General features: G+C 39.4%; 1 protein-coding gene across 1 annotated transcript in view; it reads right to left on the bottom strand.

Annotated features, from left to right (window-relative positions):
- IL5RA (interleukin 5 receptor subunit alpha) overlaps window positions 1-13,883 on the bottom strand; it is a 37,219-nt gene extending 23,336 nt beyond the window's left edge. The window contains exons 1-7 of the mRNA XM_023510657.1: window positions 13,875-13,883; window positions 8,136-8,220; window positions 6,096-6,241; window positions 4,991-5,129; window positions 2,951-3,104; window positions 2,683-2,870; window positions 312-457 (exon numbers count right to left, since the gene is read on the bottom strand). Coding sequence (XP_023366425.1) covers window positions 312-457; window positions 2,683-2,870; window positions 2,951-3,104; window positions 4,991-5,129; window positions 6,096-6,241; window positions 8,136-8,220; window positions 13,875-13,883 — 867 coding nt within the window. The remainder of the gene's footprint in view (window positions 1-311; window positions 458-2,682; window positions 2,871-2,950; window positions 3,105-4,990; window positions 5,130-6,095; window positions 6,242-8,135; window positions 8,221-13,874) is intronic.
- Window positions 13,884-25,665: the final 11,782 nt, after the last annotated feature.

The raw sequence follows: 25,665 nt of genomic DNA, 5'->3' as shown, positions 1-25,665 counted from the left end.
TGGCTGGCGCCTTAGCCAGTTGAGCTATAGGCGCCGAGCCTATTTCTAATTTTTTAAGAAACTGTCATACTGTTTGTGTAAGTTTCTAATCTGATCTTCTGTATTAATTTCCACCCAAAGTATGTCCTTTCAAAACAAAATGCCACTGAGATTTGATTTACTTCCATGTTGCCTGAGTTGATGTAAGTTAACTTTGACCTCACTAGTACCAGGTTGTAACCTGGTTACTTCATAGTCACTGAAGATAATTTTTTCAATCGCTTTTGAAATGAATGCCTGTCATCAACTATTAGAATTATCTGAAGAATTACCTGAAAATAACCCCTCCTTATGTTGTATATCTTCACTTCATAATCAAAGCAATGCATTGGAAAGGCAGAAACTGGTTTCTCCCATTGGATAGTCAGACGCGTCCCTTCAATCTCTGCCGTGACGTTGAGTGGAGGGTTTACTTGATCTAGGTTAGAGAATCAGAGATCAGTGATATTTCTTTAGAATCAGAGCTGATAGATCAGAGCTGATAACTCCAATCCACCAACACTCCTCAAGACATTTCTAAGATATGCTTTTCTCAAATATTTACAGTCAGGTCTTAATCAACTGATCTCTGAGCCACAGGAAGCTCCTGGCCGCCCACAAGACTCCCACATGTAATGGTGAAGAAGAGGCCCCTCCTGACAGCTACAAGGGTGCCTGCTCCACATGGACTGGAATGGCTGAATCCCTTCTCCGGGGACCTCACTGTAAGACTCAGCCCACCACCCCTTTTTACTTCCCTAGTTGAACCAAACCCAGAATGAACCTGGCCTTGAAGAGGACTTTGCCCTGGAGAGTCCACAAGCCCTGCCTCTACCTGCCACAGGCAGGCGTGTGGCCCTGGGCAATTCACTTCCCCTTTTTGGGCTTTGGCTTTTGTCTTATTTTGATTAGTGTGTTTTGTTTTGTTTTGTGTGGGGCGTGGAGCAGGAAGCTCCTGGGTTTTCTTTTGCATAAAAAGAATGCATTGGGCTAAATTTGTTTTATGACTCCAAAGTTCTTCCGACCCCAGATCTCACTTGATAGTCTTATGGCCAGGTGAGGGGAGTAGGGATTATTTCCAAGTAAGTGTCCTGTCCCTCAGGTTATGGGATTTAGATCTCAGGATTAATGAGCCAGAGGGACAAGTAAGAATGGGAGCTGCTGGCTTCAGAGACTGCCATTTCCTGAGCAGAAAATTCTTAACCAAGAAAGTCCTTATTTTCTTTAGTAATCCCAAGAATTTGGCCTTAGTAAAATAGAAATCATAAAAGAAAATGAATTCCTGTAGTCTGTACCAGACCATATCAATTTTCATATTAGTATCATCCTCCCCAAGTCATCCTCAGCATCTTTTATGCCCTGTTTTCATGAAAGTGACATTTTTAGGTCAACTAAAAAATATACTAGAATGGCATATAGAAAGGGCTATAATTCTTTAAACAAAGTTAGACTCCACTTGATAATGATATGACAGCCAAATTGTGCTACATAGTAGCACTATTACTACCACTACTACTAGTACTACCACTAAATTAGTACCAAATCGTAATTTAGTGTATTTACTGAACACTTAACACCAGGCACTGTTCTAAACACTTTATAATTAGTAACATAATTCTCACAAAAACCTCACAGGAAGTATTCATTTCTCCCCATTTTTCAGATAAGGTTAGGTGCAGAGGCACGACCAGTTTGTCCCTGAGCTGGTCAGTGGAGCGGCCAGGACCCAAGTCCAGGCGGCCTGTGCCATAGCCCCTGCTAATAGCCTCCCCCTCCCACTAAGTCTCAAAAGTTAATACCAAGATTGCTACATGAAAAGTTTTATTAAAAGAAGTTTCTAGAAAGAGGGAGAGCAACCTCTATATTGGGAATAGAACAGGTGAAACCCTGAGAGATGTTTAGAGCTGAGACTCACACCCTGAGAGACATGCTAACTCGAGAGTGTGCAGAAGGGAAGGGCCAGAACAGCGGCGGGACGGAGGGGCACATGTGAGGAATGACCCGGGGGAAACATGGCTGCCCTTGAACAGCTGAAAGGCCACCCAGTGGGGAATGGGCCCAGAGTCATTCAGAGAAGCACCATCCATTGGAGGAACTAGGGGTAGAAATTTCAGGAAGCCACCAGGAACTGATGAAAGATTAAACATGCTCCCTGAAGCAATGAGTTCACTTTTCCTGATGCAGTGATTCTTAACTGAGGGAAATTTTACCCCCTAAGGGATATTTGGCAATGTCTAAGACAATTTTTTGTCATAACTAGGGGAGGGGTGGGGAGGATACTACTGACATCTAGTGGGTGGAGGCCAGGGATGCTGCTAAACCACCCATAGACATCAGCAGCATCTGAACCTTGCCCCAGTGGTTTTCAAACATGGGCCAGCTGGTTACTCAGCATCAGAAAAGCACTCAAAGGAGGTGATCTTTATAATCCCTTCCAATGCTGAGATTCTGGCCCTGGGCATGGTGGCTCATGCCTGTGATCCTAGCACTCTGGGAGGCTGAGGTGCGAGGATCACTTGAACGTGGGAGTTTGAGGTTGCTGTGAACTAGGCTGATGCCATAGCACTCTAAATACCTGGGCAACACTGGGACTTTATCTCAAAAAAGAAAATTGCTGAGATTCTGCAACCCATTTAGTCTGGCTTCGGGTTAAATCTGTCTTACCAATGGCATGAAGAGCAAACAGCTGATCAAAGGGCTTGATGGCCGTGAGCTTGCTTGAGCCGTTGACATGCACTGCAAGCCAGTCACGCCCTTTGCCAGGGATAGAAGTCCTTGGGAACCAGCAGGCAATATTTCTCTTCAGTGTGTCTTTGCTATATTCTTGGCATTCTTCCGTGGAAGAACCATACCTAAATTGGAACACTCATGAGTTTAATAAGACTGGAAGAAATAGCCTATTTGCATAAGTAAAAATAGGCATAGTACTAACCTATAGTACAGAAAATACTGCGTGTCCTCAGGAGCATCCTTGCCAACACGCCAGGTGCAGCGCAGAGAAACTTGGTATGACCTTAAGTGCACGTAATTATCTGCGGCGGTGTTTGTGGTGCAAGTTAAATTCACAATGGAGGTTCCGGGAGCCCCTAGGTGGTCAGAAATAAAAAGGGCAAAACACACCAATCATAACTTCTGAATTCTCTACTTCTTTTAGAAACGAATCATCATCATATATTTATAGAAACCTACTATTTGCAGAAGGCCAACTTACTGTAAGGTGAAACCAGCATGACAAAGCCCCAATTTCCGACATCAAAGAATTTTCCAGCTACTTTGGCTGAGGTGTGGGAGTTACATTAATGAGATACACGTGTGAAAATTCAAGAGCAGGACGATACATTGTCCTTCAGAGGTTGGTGTCCAGCAACCTTGGTGTCCTAATGCGTTCATCAGCAACTGGCTGTGAGACCTTCACCCCTAACACTTCTGGGCTTCCATATTTCCAACTCTTAAAGAGAGGGTTGGTTGAGGAAGGTCCCCAGTGCCCTGTCCATTCTAGAACTGTATGATTCATTCCATTGTATCCAGTTGTTTCATGAATTACATCCATTGCTGCTTGGAAGGAAATGGGTATTATTTTGCAACGTTGCAAAATATTATCACTACTTCAGAGACACGGTACATGTTAGCAAGTTATAATCATGTTTAGTATGCTAAGGCTTTAAGGAAATCTTGAGAGTTTAATGTAACCTCTTTATGTTTGTTTCACCCCAGATTTCCCAAAATGCTGTGACTGGAAAGTCTCATTTTCATTCCAATCTCTCTTGTCACAATATTAACCCTTGTTCTTCAGAATATAGCATGGGAAACACTAGGGATGTTTATGGCTGCTCAGAGAAGGCAGAAAGCACTTTGGGCTGCGGGGCAGAGGGGACCTTGCCAAAGTGGGAGTCTCGAAGCATAGGGGAGGATGTTGAGCTTAGTTTAAGTCAGCTTCAGATCATTTGCGTCACTGTAGCCAGTGTCTTTCAAGAGGTAGAGAGAAAAGGTGATGGGAGAGAGCCTCCTATTCTCTGTAGAGAATTTAAAAAGAAAAAAGACGGACTAAAGTCAGTTTGCTTTGAGAGATAGTATAGATAGACAGAAATATTATATATGTGTCCATGTACTACGTGACTATACAGTCCATGGCCAAGAGGTTCCTATGGTTCCTATGTGACTACACAGTTCTCCTCCAAGGAGTTATTTGGTGTGAATACCATTTGCTTCAAAATGAAATTAATTAATTGCTTATTAGTGTTGACTTACATGGAGTACTCAGAGAAGAATGAAATTGCAGAAATGAAAGCTGAAAAGTGCATCGGAGGCAAAATCCTTATTTATAGACAGGTGGCACAGTGGTTTAATGTAAGGCACACTCAGTGACCCTTATTTGTAATCTTGAGTCTGCTCAGATTAGTCTCTGTGCTTGAGATCAGGCCTACGTGAATTGGCTGGTATGTGGTCTAGACAACAAGTTATAATCAGTAAATTAGAAGGTCTTTTGTATCGTTTTAAATCATCAGTGCAATTCAGGAGGCATGATCTTTTCATCCAGTGATGTGACAAGAGAATAATTTGAAAATTACTCACGGCTAGATTGACCAAGACAATTGTTACTAGGGTCATTCCCATATCCCAGGATCTAGTGGCTTCTGCTGTTTTCTTTCTTTCCCCCAGTGTGTGCGTGTACATGTATGTATGTGTGTTTTCAAGTGTTTCATCAGAAGTATCACTGAGTACCAGGAGCACCAGCTTTTCACGGGAGGCCAATGTAGAGATGGTGGAGTCTGCAGAAATGTGCCAGATGGAACTGGGTGGATCACAATAACAAGAGGTGACAGCAGCCCCAGCAGAATGCTGATGCTGTGAAAGGGTACTTGGTAGCAGCAGGTGACTAACTAAAGAAAAGCAAGTTATTGCTACTTTTCCTCCTTTCCCATATTTGAAAAGTTCTAAACCATAAAACCAGGCTTTTTGGAGGCCTGCTTACCTGGTGGGGCTTTAAGTTCAGCAGAAACCCAGCTGCTGGCGAGGAGGGAGTTGTCCTTCAACAGGATGGTCTGCACACTTGCTGAAAAGCCTTCATGGAGGATGGTTACACATTTGCTTTCAGTATTTCTGGTTTCATACTAAAAATAAAACCCACAAGTCATGATACATATGGAAACATAGCCTTAAGAGAACTATTTTAATCAAATATGCATCTTCCACTTTTCAAATGACACATAAATAAAAGGCAATGAAATGGTTTGGCTAGAAAAAAATTAAAAACGGAACCATCGTAATAATAGCATAGTTTCTCAATGCTACACGAACCCATTCATTCCTCTTATCAAAACAAACAAAATATTACAATTAAGGCTGAAGTTCCCTTGTACCATGGTCTCTAGCTCCAGTCACCTCTGCAAAGGTAAATGCTTGACAGAAAATTCCTTAGAATTCCATAATGATTTAAAACTAGTTATTACGAGTCTCCTCACCCTTTGTTTGACCCCACTGCATACCTGATATTTAGCAGCTGTGTTAGCTCAGCCTTATGGTTAACCCGAGGCTCTACAAATGACTGGCCCAAGGTCACCAAGGGCAGGCGGTGGATGAAGCAGGTTTGGAACTTGGTTTCTCAGGCTCTACACCTTGCCGCCCTCTTCCCATTTCACTAGGCTACCCTCTTCTGTTTTCTTGGCCATTTTAGAAGAAACAGAAAACCCATATCTAGTCCATTGTGCCTAAAAATTACTGAAAGTTCTTGCTTAAGGGAAAGAAGTGTCCCCAGATTGAGATCGTCCGCGCGGCTGTTTGAAGCTGATATGGTAGGCAGGCGCTCGTTTACAGCATTACTGCAGACTCTACGGTACTGACACCATAACACAAGCCTTTTAGGAATTCTCTTCTTGTTTTCTTCCTTAGAATTTCATTTGATAAAGAAAATGCAGTAGGGTGGCGCCTGTGGCTCAAAGGAGTAGGGCGCTCGCCCCATATACCGGAGGTAGCAGGTTCATACCCGGCCCCAGGCAAAAAAGAAAAAAAGAAAAGAAAATGCAGTAAAAAATCCTTATTTGCTCTAAATTAGGATTGCCATCAGAAGAAACACTTACATCATCTTCTTGTGGGGCGTTTATTTTCACATGATATTCTGGATTAACACTTCTTGGTTTTTGATCAGGATTTAGTTCCCAACGTAATAGAACTTGAGCCAAACCAGTAACTTTAATGGTGAAATTGACCGGTGGAAGAAGTACAACTGTTGATTGGAAGAACACGGAGGTGAGGCCAGGCTCGAACACACGCAGAAAGCACTTTGAACTTTCTCAATTTTTTTTTTTACAGATACAAATGTTTATGCTACATAAAAATTTCACAAAATGGGCAGCTGATTGTACAAGAATTAACTTTCTCAATTTTTATTATTTTATTTTGAGACAGAGTCTTGCTCTGTCACCCTGGGGAGAGTGCCATAGCATCATCATAGCTCACAGCAACCTTAAACTCTTGGGCTCAAGAGATCCTCTGGCCTCAGCCTCCCAAGTATCTGGGATGATAGGCGCCTACCTTGACGCCCAGCTAGTTTTTCTATTTTTAGTAACGATAGGATCTTGTTCTTGCTTAGGCTGGTCTCAAACTCCTGACCTCAAGCAATCCACCTGCTTTGACTTTTAACTTGTTAAAAACATTCTATTGTGTAGCATACTATTTTATTATTATGCTATTAAAATGTATCATAGTGAACCAATTTTGGCCAAAATTGATTTTAGCTCAATCAATAAACATCTTGCCCAAGTGTTTATCTATAACATCTACATGTTTTTTAATTGAAATTTGAATATTTTAGTACATTATTATTTGCTATGACCATTTTGTTTTCAAACTGAGAGTTATTATCCATTAATGAGCTATGATAACAACTTATTAATTTGTGATCAGCAATGTTTTTTAATGAGGTGGGAGAAAAATAAAATAGAAAATACCAGGGTGCATGAAACATAAGGAGACTAACAGCTGTTTCATAAATCTTTTGTTTCTATTACATGAAGGTACCTTTCTATTCGTGCGTGTACCAGGTCATGATGCAGAATGTATTGGCTTCTTATGTGTCACAGTCAAAAATACTTGTGAGCAAAATTCTTAAATAGGTTTTTATAGAAAGAGAAAGTTTTGTCTCCCCCTCCGGATTTTGCTTTCAAAAGAAAGGCTTTTCTTTAATTACATAATCAAGACCTGTTCATTGTATAAATTTTGGGAAGCATGACAAGCAAAGAGAAGAAAATAAAAATATCTCACAATCCGGCCACCATGAGTGACATTAACAGATGATAAATTCACTATATTTGGGGGGGGGGGCACATATTTATAAAACTTTAAAAAGTATTTTACTAAAATTAGGACAATATTTTGCATAAAATTACAAAACTTTCTTTTGTTCACTTACGGAGTTGTTAAGACTTCTCCGTTGCTCAGCCTTCCACAACTCCGTGCCCACACCAGCTGCATAAGGTTCTCTAGGGCTCTGTCTATATTGCACTGTCCATTATGGGAGCTACTGGCCACTTGTGATTACTTAAATTAAAATTAATTTAAATAAAATTAAATGTTCATTACTTAGTACTCAAGGGCTCAATAGTCCCATATGGCTGGGGTGATTACATTGGGCAGTACAGAGATGGAATATTGTCATTAGCGTGGAAAGTTCTATTAGACAATGGGACCCAGAGACAGTGTTCCTTTCTTAAACTCTGTCATCACACCAAATCCCTAGATGCAAGACATACCCCCCAAAACAAATAAGCAAACAAACAAAACATATATTCTTTATATAGAAAGAATCCTAGTGGAAGTTTCTTAGTGTTTGGTTGGGAGGTTTTCTAACTATTCCTCTCCAAACATGTCACCAACACCAGCTGTAGTCCATAGCGTCTCAATGCCCACACTTGGACGTTGATTTCCTACTACAGCACAAAATTTGCATTTTGACCAGCGTTGTTTTCTTGAAATATAGTATGTTTAAAGAGTTTGTCTTCTGAAAAGGGTATTCTCTTTTATAAAAATTCCTATGTATTCCTAATTGAAGGTTTATCTCAGAAAATAATGCTATCCTTTCTATCAAGAAAACATTATTGAATAGAATAGAAGGCTCTTACACTTTTCATCAGGGAGTAGGTCCGCTTGCAGAATTGCCGAGGCGCCCCATAGAATGAGCACTGCAGGCACCATAATGATCAGACCCTACAGAGAACAAGGGAGATGAAAGTCCAGATCATTCTGTTGTCATTTTTAAGAAAAACAGACAGCTACTTTCTACCATAAGATGTGGCCATTTGCCTATTTAACAAACATTTAGGACTATCTGCTATGTGCTGGAAATGCAGTCATGACCAAATCTTAGACTTTGCTCTTCAAATATATATCCATAATCTGAGAGGAAGAATGAAATGTGAAATCAGTAATTGTACATCAGTCAAAAACTGCCCTAATAAAGGTGTGTCTGGGGCCTGGTAGGAGCAAAGAGATCTCTGATGTAACACCTGGAGGATGAAGTAGTTCTCAACACACACAAAGGGGCAAAGAGATCTCTGATGTAACACCTGGAGGATGAAGTAGTTCTCAACACACACAAAGGGGAAAAGGCACTGGGTAGAGTGCATGGTAGGTGCAAAGCTGGGAGAGAGGAAAGCTGGTGGGACAGGGTTGCTGCCGTCCAGTCCCAGACCAGTGTAGATCTCTGAACAGTGAAAATTCCAGGCATACTTAATCAAGGAAATAAGCAACAGTACCATTGTCATTATTGTGTATTTAATATAAACCAACATGACAAGAAACTTGAATCTAAAACAATTTGTAACATAAGTAAGAGAAACTTAGTATCACAAACATAGAATAAATTTGTGCTATGTTCAGTTTTGGAAAGACTGATTTTTTTTTTTTTTAGTGAACCCAATGGGAGCAGGTCATAAAAGAATTGAAGAACTTAGTTAAAGACCCGAAGAATAGAAACAAAATTTTTCTAACTACTTGAAACAACTAGGCAATGAGAATGAATGGAGAGTAGGAAATGTGATAACCCAGTTTGAACAAGGAGGACATTCTCAGCCTCTGGTTCTACACGTCTAAGCAGACAGTTGGGGATCTCTTGCTGGGAATTGTAGATGAGACATCTTGAGTTTTTGTTCTGCAAATTTTGAGAGGTTTATTTCATATGAATTTAGCTTGAAAGGACAAATATCATGCACGGCTTCCCCCTGTGGTGTGCTGCCCTCAATTTAGCAAAGCGGTTCTTCTCCACACTCCCTCAGTGATTTGGTGCAGGCACATATGGTTATTATCCATGACGGAAATTCCTTCCATGGACATTATTCTGATCCACAAAGGAAAAGAGTCTAAAAGGTTAAATGATTTGCTAGAGATCAAACATCTGGTAAATAAGGAAACTTGGCCCCAGTCTCAGATCTTCCAATAGCAAAATCTACACTCTAATGACTCCATGGCACTAACTATGATGACTTTATAATTTTCAATTTGTTTAATAAATTTATTTAAATGGCTTGATAGTTTTCAAATATAATTCCAGTAGATCCATAGAAGAAATCTTGGCTAAATGGATACCTTCAGGAAATAGCACTAAACACTCTAAATTTCATTATTCTTTCTTTCTTTCCTTTTTTTTTTTTTTTTTTTTGAGACAGAGTCTTACTTGGTCACCCTCGAGTGCTGTAGCTCACAGCAACCTCAAATTCTGAGTCCCTCAGCCTCCCAAGAAGCTGGGACTATAGGTGCCTGCCACAATGCCAGGTTATTTTTGGAAATGGGGGGTCTTGCTCTCGCTCAGGCTGGTCTCAAACTCATGAATTGAAGAAATCCGCCTGCTTCGGCCTCACAGAGTGCTAGGATTACAGGTGTGAGCCACTGTGCCCAGCCTCATTATTATTTCTTAACTTACCACTTACTACCATTTCTGCTTAACTTACTAATGAAACTGGGAAAATGCCACAATAGTGAGGAAGGAACAGCATGCAAATCATTCAATTCCACTTTGAGATAAACTTAAATATTGCCCATGAGGATTATATCTGTGTTGATAAGAAAAAAAAAACCCACCTGTTTCTTTTTCACTGATGGTTCTACATAATGTTCAAAAAGAAGCCTAAAACCACAGCGATGATGACAACAAAACCAGGTACTCTAATATTTTTCATCACTTGATGAGAATTTTAACAAATTAAACGGAAGCGTTAGTCATCTGCTAAGCCTGAGAAGCAAAGATAAAAATTCCTTAACAACAACAAAGACAGATTCCTCTTCAAGTTATAGAGGTGATGTCTTGAAATACCAGTATTTCCTGAAATGATATTAAATATGCTCTAACTTTGTGCTAATTTTTAATAGTAAGAATTATAGGTCAGAAAGAAATGTAAATTTAATATTTCCTAAGGACTTTTAGTGACTGGCAAAGTAAGAAGTATGTCATAAAAAGTAAATTATGTTATATTTACTTCTACAAATAATAAATATATCATCTGGAATTAAGATGGTCAAATAAATAATGAAACTGTTGAATATCTCAGTGGGGAGATAATTGCATATTTTACATAAGTAAGCCCTCTGCCTTAGAATCTGCCATGTATTTTGACCTTGAAGCTGCTTAAAATACAGGGTGTCCATAAAATTCATGTGCAATTTAAAATAGTTGTCTATTTAAAATTGACAACTATTAAATAGATAATTGTTCTTCAAATTTGATTATTCAGAAGTTTTTTGATTATAAAGTTGTTTTTTTTTTTTTTTGCCACAAATAGCTACACACTTTCCTTACATAGTATGGTGGTATTTTCTATTTAAAAAGGGATACTCTTGAAAGAAAATCAGCTGTCCCATAGATGGCACAAAATACTCAAATAGGAGACTAAAATATTATAAATTTCAGAGAAGGCTAAGTATCACTGGATCTGATCCCATGTTTTCTGTAATTCTGATCACTCTCTGTTTCCTTTCGCCTTTGCCCAAGGCCAATTAATATTTTTGGTCCCTACTGAAAAAAAAAAAAAGACTCAAATTTCTTTGGACCATCTCTGTAATTCAAAGATACACTACCATATAGATAACAACAAGACCACATTTCATTGTATAAGAATAAAATAGAGCTACTTCACTTGCTTAAAAACATATACAGCACACACACGTACATATCAAAATGACAGTATGCCCAACTCTTTCTTCTCATGGTTACCGGTTAAATCCAAGTGAAAACTATTAAATTGAATTTAAATAGGATGAAGCAACCACAGGTTGCTACCCACAATGTCAGGAGTACTTGCTCAAGCCCTAAGAGAAATCATTTCACTGAGTTAATCTAAAATTCCTCGAGTGCCTTCTGAGAATCTAGCTATTGGTAGGTGTGATATTCTTTAAAATTTGAGAGACAACATGAGCACAATCTCTTTCACTACATGAGCACAATCTCTTTCACTACAGATGTTTCTAGAAAGGTAGCTGGGTAAAGTTTTGGCGATGGATTTCCCCAGTGTTCTTGAGAATCGGTCAAATTCTACTGAAGTTCAGACCTATAAATAGGTCCCTCCCACTTTTCTTCTTTCCAATGTAATTCTCTGCCTGGGGAATTTGGTTTTACAACCAAAGTTGTGAAGGCGGCCCTGTTTTTAGAACCTTTTTGAGTCAGTTGTGGTGACACCTAATTCCAGATTCAACCTCAGTAGCAGAAATTGAAAAGCAGCTTAAAGGATTCATGCTCTAGTAGACTCTTAAATGAAAGAATGTACTTCCTCTTTTATCCAGTACAGCAGAATCAGCAATAAAACTTCTCTCTTGAGGGATGAAGAATAATAAATAAATAAACCAAGGGGTGTGCAAAGGACACACTTAGCTAGGAAGACTGCACTAGCCCCCGGTGAAAAATGGTGCAAGCTCCTAAAAATATAAATGAGCAATCAGGACCACTTATCATACAAGTTTTTAATTACTATGCTAGACTTCTGGTCAATTTTCTGAAAATATAACTCAGAGGTGCAGATCGTGGCCACAGACCTAAAAGAAGCTGTCAGTCCAGATGGAAACGGTGCTGCCGCCCTGGGTATTTGGAAAATAGACAAAGAAGGAGTTTGCTACAAATACCCTGGTGGTTAATACCTTCCTGCCAATCGCACATGTGTTTTTTGTCACCCCACGTCCGTGCTCCTCCATTCCTGGGCGTACCTGTCTGCAGACCGTCCGCTTGTTCTGACCAGTGCCCAACAGTAGACGGCCAAGGTCACGTCCGGCGTGTCTGTGCTCCTGCTGCAGCCCCAGCCCCAGTTCCACGCACAGGGCAGATGCTCAAGGTGCTGGGCCCTGGGTAGGACGAACGCAAATGAACGCTCAGCCCTCACAGGGGCGCCGCAGGTCTGGAGCATGAAACAAGCCTGGTCCCGATGGTATCTGGCCTAAAAATTCCCCACACAGCTTTTTAGATAATATATGCAAATGAGGTGATTTTATTCCCAAAACTTTATTATATTTGGAAACACAAACTTTTAGTTACAGAGACTCATTTCTTTTTCAGTAATTCTGAAAGAGGACACATTCTCGTGAAATGGAAATCGTGCCAGGCAATGAAATGCTCCCTAAGTCAAGTATTAAATACACTATTCAACATGGGTATAAAAGCACAGTCACTTTTCACGTGTTAATTAATTTTAGGCTCATAGTGTATTAAAAGATTCTGGTATTTTTTCTCTCTCATTGTCCTTTATCTTCCTCCCATTTTGTGTGTGTGGGGGGGTCACTCCATGGGAAGAATGTTTACCTTGCTTTGGGTAAATAATTAAATTAGTGAACATCAAACCAAGTGAGGGATATTTCAACTAAGTTTCCCACGGTTTATATAAAATGTAACAATCTTGGAAATCCAAGAAGGCCTAGCAGAAACCCCAGAAAAAGCAGAATGCCTTCAGTTAGATGTGATGCCACCATCTTTTTGTTTGAATTTGTAGCTTTTTAAATTAACTCTGAACATTTCTCACTGTTTTACTATACCTTGTCCTATTTTCCAAACCCATATATTTTCTAAGAAATCTTGGCAGACTATATATATTCTCATTTTAGTCCCATAAAGTAGAAAACAATTGTCCTACATTTATGTAAACATCAATAAAACTATAGGTATTATTTTAACAGGACTCCCCTGGCCACAGATTCCCACAGAATCAATATGACCTACCTACTACGAGTTATTAGCTCCATCTCTGATAATAACAGAGTTATAAGGGGGGGGGGGCGTTGCTTTCCCCCTTTTCATTATTTAAAAGTTGGCTTTGTATTTATAAATATTTGCTTCTTGCTTTTCTTACCCCTTGGTATAATGAGGTTATTAAGAGGTGATGCACAGGCTATTATTAGAGCCTATGTCATAGAAAAAAAGTTTTTATTTGCTTACTGTGTGGTGAGTCAAGCCTTTGGTTCCAACTTACTGAGAGGCACAGGGCTCGGGCGGTCAGAGGCAGCAGCCGGGCATGGAAAACGAGCCTTATCTCTGGGTGCACTTTTTGACTTAGAGGCGGTTCTTCACTCTTTCATCATCAAGGCTGTGATGGCTAAAAACGCTCAGGCAGTTTCCTTTATGACGGAAGGGCATTGCAACGTGTCTAAGCAAATATGGAGGAGCAATTATAACGAGCCCGAGTGGAGCTGCCAACGACCAAACTGCTGTCAAATGAGAGCCTCTCTCTTGTGCAGATAGCCGCTATCTGATAACTGTCTCGCCTGCATTTTCGCTCCCTTGCAGCACTGGGCTGCCCTCCCCAGCAGCTGAAATTAACTTTTACTCGTGGTGACAAGGTAATCAAGTTTGCTGAGGGGCTCTAAAGCACTGCCTTTCTGTTTTTCTTTACCTGCTTCATTCTGCTGGAGCTGTCACCGTGCCTCTACTCCCTGTGTGACACCAGCACAATATGGGACAGGGTGACCCTTTCCCGGGCACCAGCCTTTGCGGCAATTCTTAGTTGTTTAGGGAATGCCCTTGGCCTGTCCCTGCTTTGTGAGCAGGTCCAGCACCCCTAAGTGAACAGAGTGAGGGGAAGTGTTTCTGGGTGTGAAAAATGCTGGGGCCTGTCACCTGGGTTCCTTGCATGTAAACTATGGCAGCAGTAGTGTTGGTCTATGGATACCGCCCCAAGACCTTTCCCTAAAGTCATAGTGGGGTTCCCAGTGTAGCACCCCGGCTATCCTCAGGAGGCTTCTATGTAAGGAAACCTCCATGACTTTCCCTGCCCTTTGCTCCTTTTCTGTTTCATTCTGGGGAATTACAAAGTGACTGACTAGCAAAGCTGACTTTGTTAAATGTGTGGCTTAGGGTGGAAATAGATGAGAATGGTGCTTTTTTGTATTATCTGAGAGGACCTTTAGGCTTAGCCTGAGGGATCAGTGATGCCAGGATCCCTGTCCTGTTAACCAGAAAGAGACTTCCAAATGCTCAGTGTGTGTGCTGTGCCAACACGGTGTATGTACTTGGGGTTCCCAAGGTAACCATTTTTAGCAGTTGCAAAAGTGAAACTGGATCATTCAATATCAGATGACTTGAAAAATACGATTTTTTTTGGGAAAGGGGAAGTAAAATAAGGAACAGAGAGAGATCCATTTATTTGCTAAGAGGTACCCAGAAAAGTTTAGATACAGTATCAACCATTTGGCCTACTCTTTAAAAGTCCTACGCATTTAATTTTAGATGTAATATATCTGTCACTAAAGAAGCCATCACAATACTTATTAATCATTGTGACGGCAGTAATTTCTGACTTGAAAGGCTGCTTTAATGTTCCTTATATTCCTTACATTCATTTACTCAACAAATATTTATTGAATGCACTTATGCACAATGCCAGGTACTGTGATGGGTCCAAAGAAACTTGGAGCTGGCTGCCCCTCTAGAGCCCCACCTTCCTGGGTATGCAGTCTACAATCAACCATGCCAATAAAAACAACCAAGCAAACATGAGCTTGGGATTTTATCATTTTTTTGTTTTGTTTTATAGAAACGATTTCATTCTTTAGAATAACATATAAATGTCTGAAGACAGGATAATGGAATATACTGGAAGAAGTCACAACATTTTTTTTTTTTTAAGTGAAATGAAATTTGCCTGTATCCCTTAAGAAGTAAAAACATTGCGGGTTTCACCAAATAGCTTAGGTGGAAATATGGATAATGGTAATGAGGAAATCGGGATTCAGTGGCTCCACCTTGAACTCTGATTCAAGCAGCTTAGTAAAATTATCAATTTCTAGGAATCCATTTCATGGAAATAATGTGAAATATAGACCAAGATTTATACAAAAAAGAGAGAGTGAAATTTATTATACCTTTACTTGTAATAGTAACAGTAATACAGCGATGGTTAAAAGAAATATATAAGTGTTCAAGGTTAAAATATGTGAATATTCAAAAGGGGTGTTTTCCAACACAGTATTATGGGAAAATGTTAAGTAAAAACAGGAAAGTATACACACGTATAATTTTTTTATAATCTCATTTTTGGTCAGAAGCTGAGATTGACAGGGGTGGTTATCTCTAAAGCCATGCCTATCAGCTGGCTATTGCTACAGAATAAACAACCACAGTCACCTCAGTGGTAAACGGTGATAGCCGTTTATTTCCTGCCTATGTGTCTGAGTTCCAAGAAAGGTTGCCTGCTCTTGGGTGGGGCTCCATATCACAGAGTGGACTCAGGTTAGTTGCAAGCATCTGCCATTCATTTGGAACCTATAGCTAATGCATAGTATTTTCAGGGTGATATCAAAGGTGCAAGCCAGCAAGACCAACAGCACTAGTACATTTCAAGCATCTGTTCATGTCATGCTGCCTGACAAGCCAAGAGTCTGAGCAAATTGCCAAGCCCAGAGTCAGGTGGACCAAACCCAAGTACACGCCACACACCCCAATAAGGGTGTGATGTATACAACTATTAGAGGGCTGTGAAGAGTTGAGACCAACAGTTCGTTCTACCGCAGTGGGATTTATGTTGTTTTACTTTTATTCTATGCTTCTTTATATGCAAAAGTTGTATTCTGTACAATGCGAAATAAAAAGTTATTTTAAAAATTATTAGAGACATACAGATCAAAAGAGTAGAATTGAGAGTCCAGAAATAAACCCTCACACTAGTGGTCAATTGATTTTTGACAAGGATCCCAAGACAATTCAATGGGGAAAAGATCAATCTTTCCAACAAAAAAAAAATGGTGCATATCCACATGCAAAAAAATGATGTTGAGCCCTTATCTCAAGACATACACAAAAATTAACCCAAGCAATGAAAAACCTAAGAGTAAGAGGTAAAATAATAATATTCTTGGAAGAAAACATAGGCATATGTCTTCATGACCTTGGATTAAGAAATGGTCTCTAAGATAAGACACAAAAGCACATACAACAACAATAACAACAAAAAAAATAGATCAATTCATCCTCACCAAAATTAAAAGCTTTTGTGCCTCAAAGGACACCATCAAGAAACTGAAGTCTGGGAAAAAAAATACTTGCAAATATCCATCTGGTAAGGAATTTGTACTTAGAATATGTAAAGAATTCTCAGAACCCAAAAATAAAAAGAAAAATAAGTGTAAAAATAATTAACTAGAATGAATAATATGTGATAGCATAATAAAGTGATTATAATCAATGATAAGTTAGGGTACACTGTAAAATATCTAAAAGAATGGATTTAAAAGGTTTCTAACATAAAAAAAGTTAAATGCCTGAGGTGATGAACACCCTAATTACTCTGATTTGATTAATTCACATTGTATGCTAGTATCAAAACATCACATGTACCCTATAAAGATACACAACTATTATGTACCCATACTAATTATTGATAAAATGCAATAAAAAAAGAAAACAAGAAGAAAAACCAACTTAAAAATGGACAAAAGTTTTGAGCAGAGCTATCTTCAGAAAAGGTGGACCAAGAGTCAATCTGCATAAGAAAAGCTGCCCAATATCTTTGCCATCAGAAAAATGCAAATCAAAATCAGGGGATCCTCTTCACAGCTACTAGGATGGCTAAAATAAAAAAAGACAGACAATAACAAATGTTGGTGAAGATGTGGAGAAATTGGAACCCTCATGTCCTCTTGGTGGGAATGTAAAACGGTGCAGCCATTTTGGAAAATACTCCAGCATTTCCACAAAAGGTTAAATGTGGAGTTAATATATGACCCAGATGTTCCATATCTAGGAAAATCCCTGCCCCAAGAGAACTGAAAACAAATGACCACATAACAGTTTGTATGTGAATGCTCACAGCAGCACATACAAGTAGAAATAATTCAAATGCCCATCAACCAATGACTGGATAGAGTCCAATATTATTCCATGAAATATTATATCATTCAGCATTCAATATTATTACACAAAGAGTTTATATTTTATATTACAACATAGATGAACCTTGAAACTAGGAAGTCAAAGAAATCAATCACACATTATATGATTACCACTTATAAGACATGTCCAGAATAGGCAAATCTATAGTGATAGAAAATAAATTGGTGGTTGCCTAGGGCTTCGGGGAAGGGGGGTGGGGGAGGAGGAGTTTGGGGAAAGCAGGAAGTGACTACTGAGGGGTATGAAGTTTCTTTCAGGATAACAGAAATATTCTAAATTGACTCTGGTGATGGTTACTAACTCTGTGACTATACTTAAACCACCGCGTTTTACACCTTAAATACGTGAATTTTATGATATATGTATTATATCTCAAAAAAAAAAACTGTCATAATAAAATACCAGAAAGATGCCGTAATGGGATTTAAACAGAATCTTAGGTAATTATTCAAAAAAATTCTAATGTAAAACCAACCCATGAGAATTTACCATGTACAGCTAAAAAGCAAACTATGTGTTTATTAAATAGTAAAAAATTTAAGTAACTTAAGCTTCTTCTGGTTTTTTTACTCCATGACTGGTTCTTTGCTCTTAAAGCCAGATATAGGAAATCAATTAGAATGTGTAAAAACAGTAACAAAAACTATAACAATTGAGCTTTTGTTAATATAAATTAATGCTCCATTTCTGTCAAGAGGTAACCTACAATGTACCTGGGACTTCCCATTGCTTTATACGCATTATCAGGCCATGGTCTTTTTTTTTTTTTTTTTTTTTTTTTGGCCAGAGCCTCAAGCTGTCCCCCTGGGTAGAGGGCCGTGGCATTACAGCTCACAGCAACCTCCAACTCCTGGGCTCAAGCGAGTCTCCTGCCTCCGCCTCCCAAGTAGCTGAGACTACAGGCGCCCGCCACAACGCCTGGCCATTTTTTGGTTGCAGCCATCATTGTTGTTTGGCGGGCCCGGGCTGGGGATTTGAACCCGCCACCTTAGGTGTACGTGGCTGGCGCCTTAGCTGGTTGAGCCATAGGCGCCGAGCCAGGCCATGGTCTTATAAGCTTGTTTCACAAGATGAGTAAACTGAGGCTTGGGGCATTTACATAGCACAGTTTCTTTGTGATGTTTCTCAAAACTTATTTCTGTAATTGTCATTACTGTTTTAAGAAAAACAACATATCCAATGTTTAACTTGTATTCTCTTACTTGATGGGTGAGGCGATTTCACTTGAGAAACTCCTGATTATTTCAGATGAAGTCTGAATGTCATCTCCTATGGGAAGATCTTTCTTCTTCTTCCCTCAAGTGTACGTTCAACTGCTGCCCGCAGGTGTCTATCTTACTTTTATACCACACTAAATATTATCTATAATAATTATATCTCTGTCTCTCCCATAGAGATGGTGAGATATAGGTCTCACATCATGAATCCGAGAACAGATCTTTATTTTATCTAGGTTGGTTTTGTCAGAATCTATCCTAGTATCCGAGATATAGAGTAGGTCCTTATTCTGCAAGAAAAGAAGGGGGTTTCTGTTTTTGCATTCGGGAATTCCATTTGAACCTTTGTTTAAAGGGAAAAGTTACAATGGAGACCATCACCAGGAAGCTGAGTTTAGAGTCCTCTTGGTTCTGATGGAGGCTGCTGATAATTCAAAATTTTGAAGGTGATTATTCTCTGTCTTTACCCTTGGGCTTTTGTTCTTTTAACTATTATTGAAGTCCCATCTTTTAAAATTAATGAACCAGTCTGAAATTTCAGAGCAGCTAAAATTGATTTGTCTATTTACTTACCTCTTTTAAATGTAAAATAAAATTGCATTTGTGTGTAAAATCCCCCAGTACCAATGAAAATTGCGATTCTACATTTGCTGAGAAATATCTTTATTTGTCCTCTGGGAGATCTTAAACTTTAGTTGGCTTCTATTAAACTTTTATGGGAACAAAACTAGAGAATGACTTTTTCTCCAAACAGGTACTTTTCGTGGTTTCAAACAAAGAACACGTTCTTGAAACAAAACTTGTTCTTTTAAACAAATTACTCAGTGTGGCTTATAAGGAAATCGTGGGACTGAGGAGCAGCATGAAGGGGCCACCATCAACACTCCTAAATTGTGGACCACCACCGTCAGGTCATAATTATGGTTTTCTCTGACTTGTCTAAATATCACCACAAATATCTCCCCCAAGAGGCCTAAAGTGCTGCCAGGATTAATTCATATCTTTTTAGAGAACATTTTTCTCCCTTCTCTGTCCTATTTTAAATGCAAGTGCTCCTGGAACTGTGATATCTTAAGAAAGGCCACAGGAAGCCAGTGAGAAGTGAGGGCTCACGGTGACTGCTGAGCTCTGTCACAGAGGTCTCACCCTCCTACCTCTGCTCAGCCATGGGTTTCCACTTGAAATAAAACCACCTGCTTAAAGCCAGAAAGGGGGGAAGTGGAGAAAATATCCAGCATAGAGGCTGATTCAGTTAATGCTCCAACTTGACCAATCAATAGTTGTTTTGATTTTTTGAGACAGAGTCTCAAGCTGTCTCCCTGAATAGAGTGCCGTGGTGTCATCATAGCTCACAGCAATCCAACTCTTGGGCTCAAGCTATTGTCTTCCCTCAGTGTTTCTATTTTTAGTAGAGATGAGATCTAACTCTTGCTCTGACTGATCTCCAACTCATAAGCTCAAGCAATCCACCAGCCTCAGCCTCCCAGAGTGCTAGGATTATAAGTGTGAGCCACCACATCTAGTCTCAATCAATGGTTTTATAATATTTATTGGTGTTCCTGGATCCTCTAAAGCACACATCTGGAGGCTGTGGCAGCCCTGTGGACCCATTGTAGACTTCCAACTTCCAGAATTCTGAGGGGATAAGCCATCAGCCACAGGAAATGACCACAGGGGTCATCTGTGATTTCCTCTGTCCCTCACGTCTCATGTCAGCTCCATCCTCACCTCTTCCTGTTTTACTCTGGAATCCCCTCCCGCCTCTTCCCCTCCAGTGGCAATATTCTGGCCTACCCTCTTGAGACACCTGCCCAGATCCCCATCCCATCTTTAGGCTGCGGCCAGACTAATCGCAGGAAAACACAAAAGAGTTTATGAAAACTCCTGCTGGAAAAATCCTTGAATGTCTTGCTACTACCATTCCACTTAAATCCAAATGGCATAATAGGAAGTTCCCAGCCCCATGTGGTCTTGCCCCTGCCTGTTTTTGCAATCTTATTGGGTTAGTCAGAATGTCTGGGTTCAAATTCTGTTTGAGCTGCTTACTTTCTATGTGAGCTTAGACTGATAAACCTTTCTCTGCCTCAATTTCCTCTCCTATAAAACACTTCATTGAGTGTTTGTGAAGATTAAACAAGTTGATCCGTATCAATTGCTCAGCACTCTTCCAATCAGGAAGTAGCCTTATTATTACTGTATTATCCCTGAGATTGGCACATGGTGAGCACTAAAGCAGCAATTGGTGAGTGAATGAATGGTGAATGAATGCTTCTCTCTCCAGTGTGCAGAAATCAATCAGTGTCACAGAAAAACAACACAAACTCAGATAAACCTACAGACTATTGAACATTGGTGAGCCACAATTGAGTCACTAGTTGTATAAACACCAGGATTGAAGTTCTGGTTTGCCAAGAAAAAACATGGAAGCTTTTTTAGGGACTCTCTAAACATTTGAGGAAATGAATCTCTAACAAGCCCTGAAGGACATTCAAACCAGTGTTAATGATGACCTAATGGTGGCATATCTAATAAAAATGAATACATAGTTCTAAACTCTGTCTCATTTTCTTGAATTTCCTTCTCAATAATGTGTTGCCTTCTAATTGAAGAATAATCTTCATTCCTGTGATGTCTCTAGAGAACGGCAGAAACTTGCCAGACCTCAGCAGTCCTCTCTGTTCATGGTATTTACTTTGGGGTTTGCGTGATACAAAAAGGATACTTCCTGTAGGATTTCCGTGCAGTAAATGTCAGTTTCTTTGTAGATAAAGTTTATTTCCCTTAGGCCTAATCTATATTAAGAGATAACAGTAAACATCTTGCATGGGGTAGAGAGGCGTTTTGGATCACTTTGTCCTCCTCATAATATACTGGGGGTTGCATTGGGCATTCTGCCCACAGACGTCTTTCCCATCCAGCATAACAGCCTCAGCCTTCTTCATCTGGCTTTCATAACTGGATTAATTTGAATGAGAATCTTTTAAACTGTATCTTAAACCACTTTATATTCTAATTGTTTCTTTTTTTGGCGAATACATAAAAACACAATTAATTTTGGCGTCAGGTTTATGGAGGTATAATTTACAAACAGGAAAGTTTTCCCTTTTTAGTGTGTACACTGTGTACACATATTTGTGTAATCACCACCGTAAGTAAGATACAGTATATTCTGTCCCCTAGGAAACCCCTTCTCCATCTCTGGTTGCTAGAAACCACTATTCTGTTTTCTGTCTCTATAGTTTTGCCTTTCCTGGATGTCATATGAATGGAATAACACGTAGCTTCTTGAATCTGGCTGTCATCCCTTGAGAGTCAGACACGTGTGTATCAGTAGTTTGTTTGTTATAATATATTGCTCAGTAGTATTCCATGTGTAAATATACTGCAAACAGCTTATCCATTCATCTGGTGGAGGAAATTGAGTTATTTCCCGTTTGGGTTAATTATGAGTAAGGTGATTACAGCCATTCACTTCTACTTTTTGGTGTGAACAAAAGTTTTCCTTTTGACTGGGCGGTAGCTCACGCCCATAATCCTAGCACTCTGGGAGGCTAAGGCAGGTGGATTGCTTGAGTTCATGAGATTGAGACCAGCCTGAGCAAAAGCCAGACCCTGTCTCTACTAAAAATAGAAAAACTGGGGCTACGCCTGTGGCTCAAGGAGTAGGGCACCGGCCCCATTTACCAGGGGTGGTGGGTTCAAGCCTGGCCCTGGTCAAAAATTGCAAAAAAAAAAAAAAAAAAAAGGAAAGGAAAACTGAGACAAGAGGATCGCTTGAGCTTGAGTTAGAGGTTGTTGTGAGCCATGATGCCACAGCTCTCTAACCAGGGCCACAGCTTGAGGCTCTGTCTCTAAATAAATAAATAAATAAATAAAGTTTTCCTTTCTCCCAGGTAAATTTCCAAGAGTGGAATTGCAAGGTTATAGTTATATCAGACATCAGTAAACTGTTTTCCAAAGTGGCTATACCAGATTGTATTCCTCCCAACAGTTTATGAGAGTTCCAGTTGCTCTACATCCTCCTTAGCGCTTGGTATTATTGGCAGATGTTTTCAATTTAGACATTCTTTTTTTTTTTTAGACGGAGACTCAAGCTATCCCCCTGGGTAGAGTGCCATGGCATCACGCTCACAGCAACCTCCAACTCCTGGGCTCAAGCGAGTCTCCTGCCTCAACCTCCCAAGTAGCTGGGACTACAGGCGCCCGCCACAGCGCCTGGCCATTTTTTGGTAGACATTCTAATAAGTGTGTAATGATATCTCACTGTGGTTTGAATTTTTTTCCCCTGGTGACTGATGATGTTTAGTATCTTTACATATGATTGGCTGCCGCACATATACTGATGATATTTAGTATCTTTACACATGCTTGACACTAAACACATAGCTTCTTTTGTTACACTTATTCCAATGTATTTGAGATATATATATATATGTATATATATACACACATACAAATATAAAATATACATACATATGTTTACAGTCTATATTTTTGCTACTAATATATAAAATAGGTTAATTTTAATATATTAATCTGGAACACGTATCCTGAGATCTCCCTAAATTCCCTTATTAGTTGTAGTAGTTGTTTTATTGATTCCTATGATTTCCATGTAGACCATCATGTCATTTGAAAATAGAGACAATTTTACTCCCTTCCCAATTGTTATACTTTTTATTTTTTTCTTGCTTTAAGGTAAGGGTTATGAACTACAGTCAAATGTTGAAAAGAAGAAGTGAGACTGGGCATCTTACCTGTTCAGATATTAGGGGGAAAGTATTCAATATTACTGTAGTCTGATATTAGTTGCAGATTTTTAAGCCCTTTATCATATTGAGAAAGTCCCTCCTAATTTAATTTTCTGGTAATTTTTATAATAAGTGGGTATTGAATTTTAAGGGCTCTCTCCACATCTATGAGGGTGATCATATAGCTTTACTTTTTTAGTCTGTTAATATGATGAATTAAATCGGTTTTTGAACATTAAACCTACCTTGAATTCCTCACATTTGAGATAAAACCAAGTTGTTCATGATGTATTATTTTTCTATATATTGGTGTATTCAATTTGTTAATATTTTATGAAACTTCTTTTTGTTTCTAGGTTCATGTGGAATATTAATCTGTAAATTTTTTGGATAATATTTATTTCATGTTTATTGTTGACATTATCCTGGTCTCCAAACAAGAGGAAAAATTTCTCCTCTACTTTCTGAAAAATTCTATGTAAGATTGGCGTCATGTCTTCCCTACAAGTCTGATAAATTTGGCTATTGAAACCATCTGAGCCTGGAATTATCTTTGTGGGAAGTTTGTTGAACAAAATTTAATTTCTTCAAAATTAAAAGGCTTAATCAGATTTTAAATTTGTATCCTATTTCAGTTCTGATAATTTTTGTCATAGAAATTTGTTCATTTAATCTACATTTTTAACTTAATTGGCATACAATTTTCCAATTATCTCCTTATTATCCTGGTGCTTATATGATCTGTATACAGACAGATCTGTGTTTTCATTTTATTTTCTTGGTTAGTATAATAGGCATTCTCTCTTTTGTGCGCTCTTTCTCTCTCTCACCAGTGGGGCTGCTGTATCCAGGGATTCCACATCAGCAGATTCAACCAACCACAGGTCAAAATTACCACCTCCAACACCCCCAAAGATACTCCATTAAAAAATACAATAAAAAAATACAAATTTTAAAAGCAATGTAGTATAATATAGCATTTACCTGGCATCCGGTAATATAAGTAACCTAGAGATGATTTGAATTGTACAGAGTGTTCACTTAAGAAAAAAATGAAGTGTAAATGAGTATGTGTGTAGGTCATTTACAAAAATTATCCCATTTTACATAAAGGACTTGAGAGGCTGGGTGCCATGGGTCATGCCTGTAATCCTAGCACTCTGGGAGGCTGACAAGGGTAGATTGCCTGAGCTCATGAGTTGGAGACCAACCTGAGCCAGAGTGAGACCCTGACTCTAGAAAAAATAGCCCAGAGTTGTGGCGAGCACCTGCAGTCCCAGCTACTTGGGAGGCTGCGGAAAGAGGATTGCTTGAGCCCAAGAGTTTGAGGTTCCTGTGAGCCACAGTACTTGAGGGCAACAAAGTAAAACTTGGTCTCAAAAAGATAGAAAGAAAGAAAGAAAAAGAAAAAGGACTTGAGAATCCTGGGATTTTGGTATCTGGGGGGCACCGGAGGAGTTTTTCTGGAACCAGTTCTCCACGGATACTGAAGGATGACTGTATACTATGTATATCTATGTCTGTACGTGTATGTAAGTAAGGCCCCAAACCGGTTCTTTGAGAGTGTCCAGCAGAGCGACTGGCTAAAACATAAGTTATTATGATAGCCGTTGTAATTTAATTAGTGTTACCTTCAGTAAGTGGTGATTTGGAGAATGCTATTCCAGGTGGGGACAGCAATGAAGACTCTGGGCCAGTTTGTCTAGAGACATAGCTCAGAGAAATGGGAGGAGAGGCTGAAAGAATGATTTGGGCTTTCCTTGTTTTGCAAAAGCATTAATTGAGTTATTGCTGTCTGTGAATGCCACCTTTGGAAAGCTAGTCTCGCACCCCTGAAGATAAGAGGCCTGGTGATTGAAACCCACGGAATATCATGACTCATGCATTTGTTTTTTTCTAGGAAAAATTTAGGGGAAGTTATGTTGAAAAGACTACACATTTTCCTATTTCAACGTTTTAACTGATGTATCCCCTCCTTTGCCACCGTTCTCTTCACTCTTCTCTGCCCTAGAAAAATATTAATGAACTGAATCAAATCCACGTTTCCAAAGGTTACACAAACCAGTCAGGAAAATGAAATATACCAGGAAATTCCAACAGACCAGTGGGATTACATTTAAAATGTGTATTTTGAACACATTGCCTAGGGTTCTTTTTTTTTTTTGAGTCTCACTCTGTCGCCCTGGGTAGTGTGGTGGCATCATAGCTCACAACCACCTCAAACTCTGGCTCAGGCAATACTCTTGTCTCAGCCTCCCGAGTAGCTGGGGAACTATAGGTGCCCGCCACGATGTCCGACTAGGTTTTCTATTATTCTTTTTTTTTTTTT

Source organism: Otolemur garnettii, unplaced genomic scaffold, assembly GCF_000181295.1.
Source record: "Otolemur garnettii isolate 467f Iridium unplaced genomic scaffold, OtoGar3 scaffold00015, whole genome shotgun sequence".
Classification (NCBI taxonomy): domain Eukaryota; kingdom Metazoa; phylum Chordata; class Mammalia; order Primates; family Galagidae; genus Otolemur; species Otolemur garnettii.
This window is presented reverse-complemented; position numbering and strand designations above follow the sequence as displayed.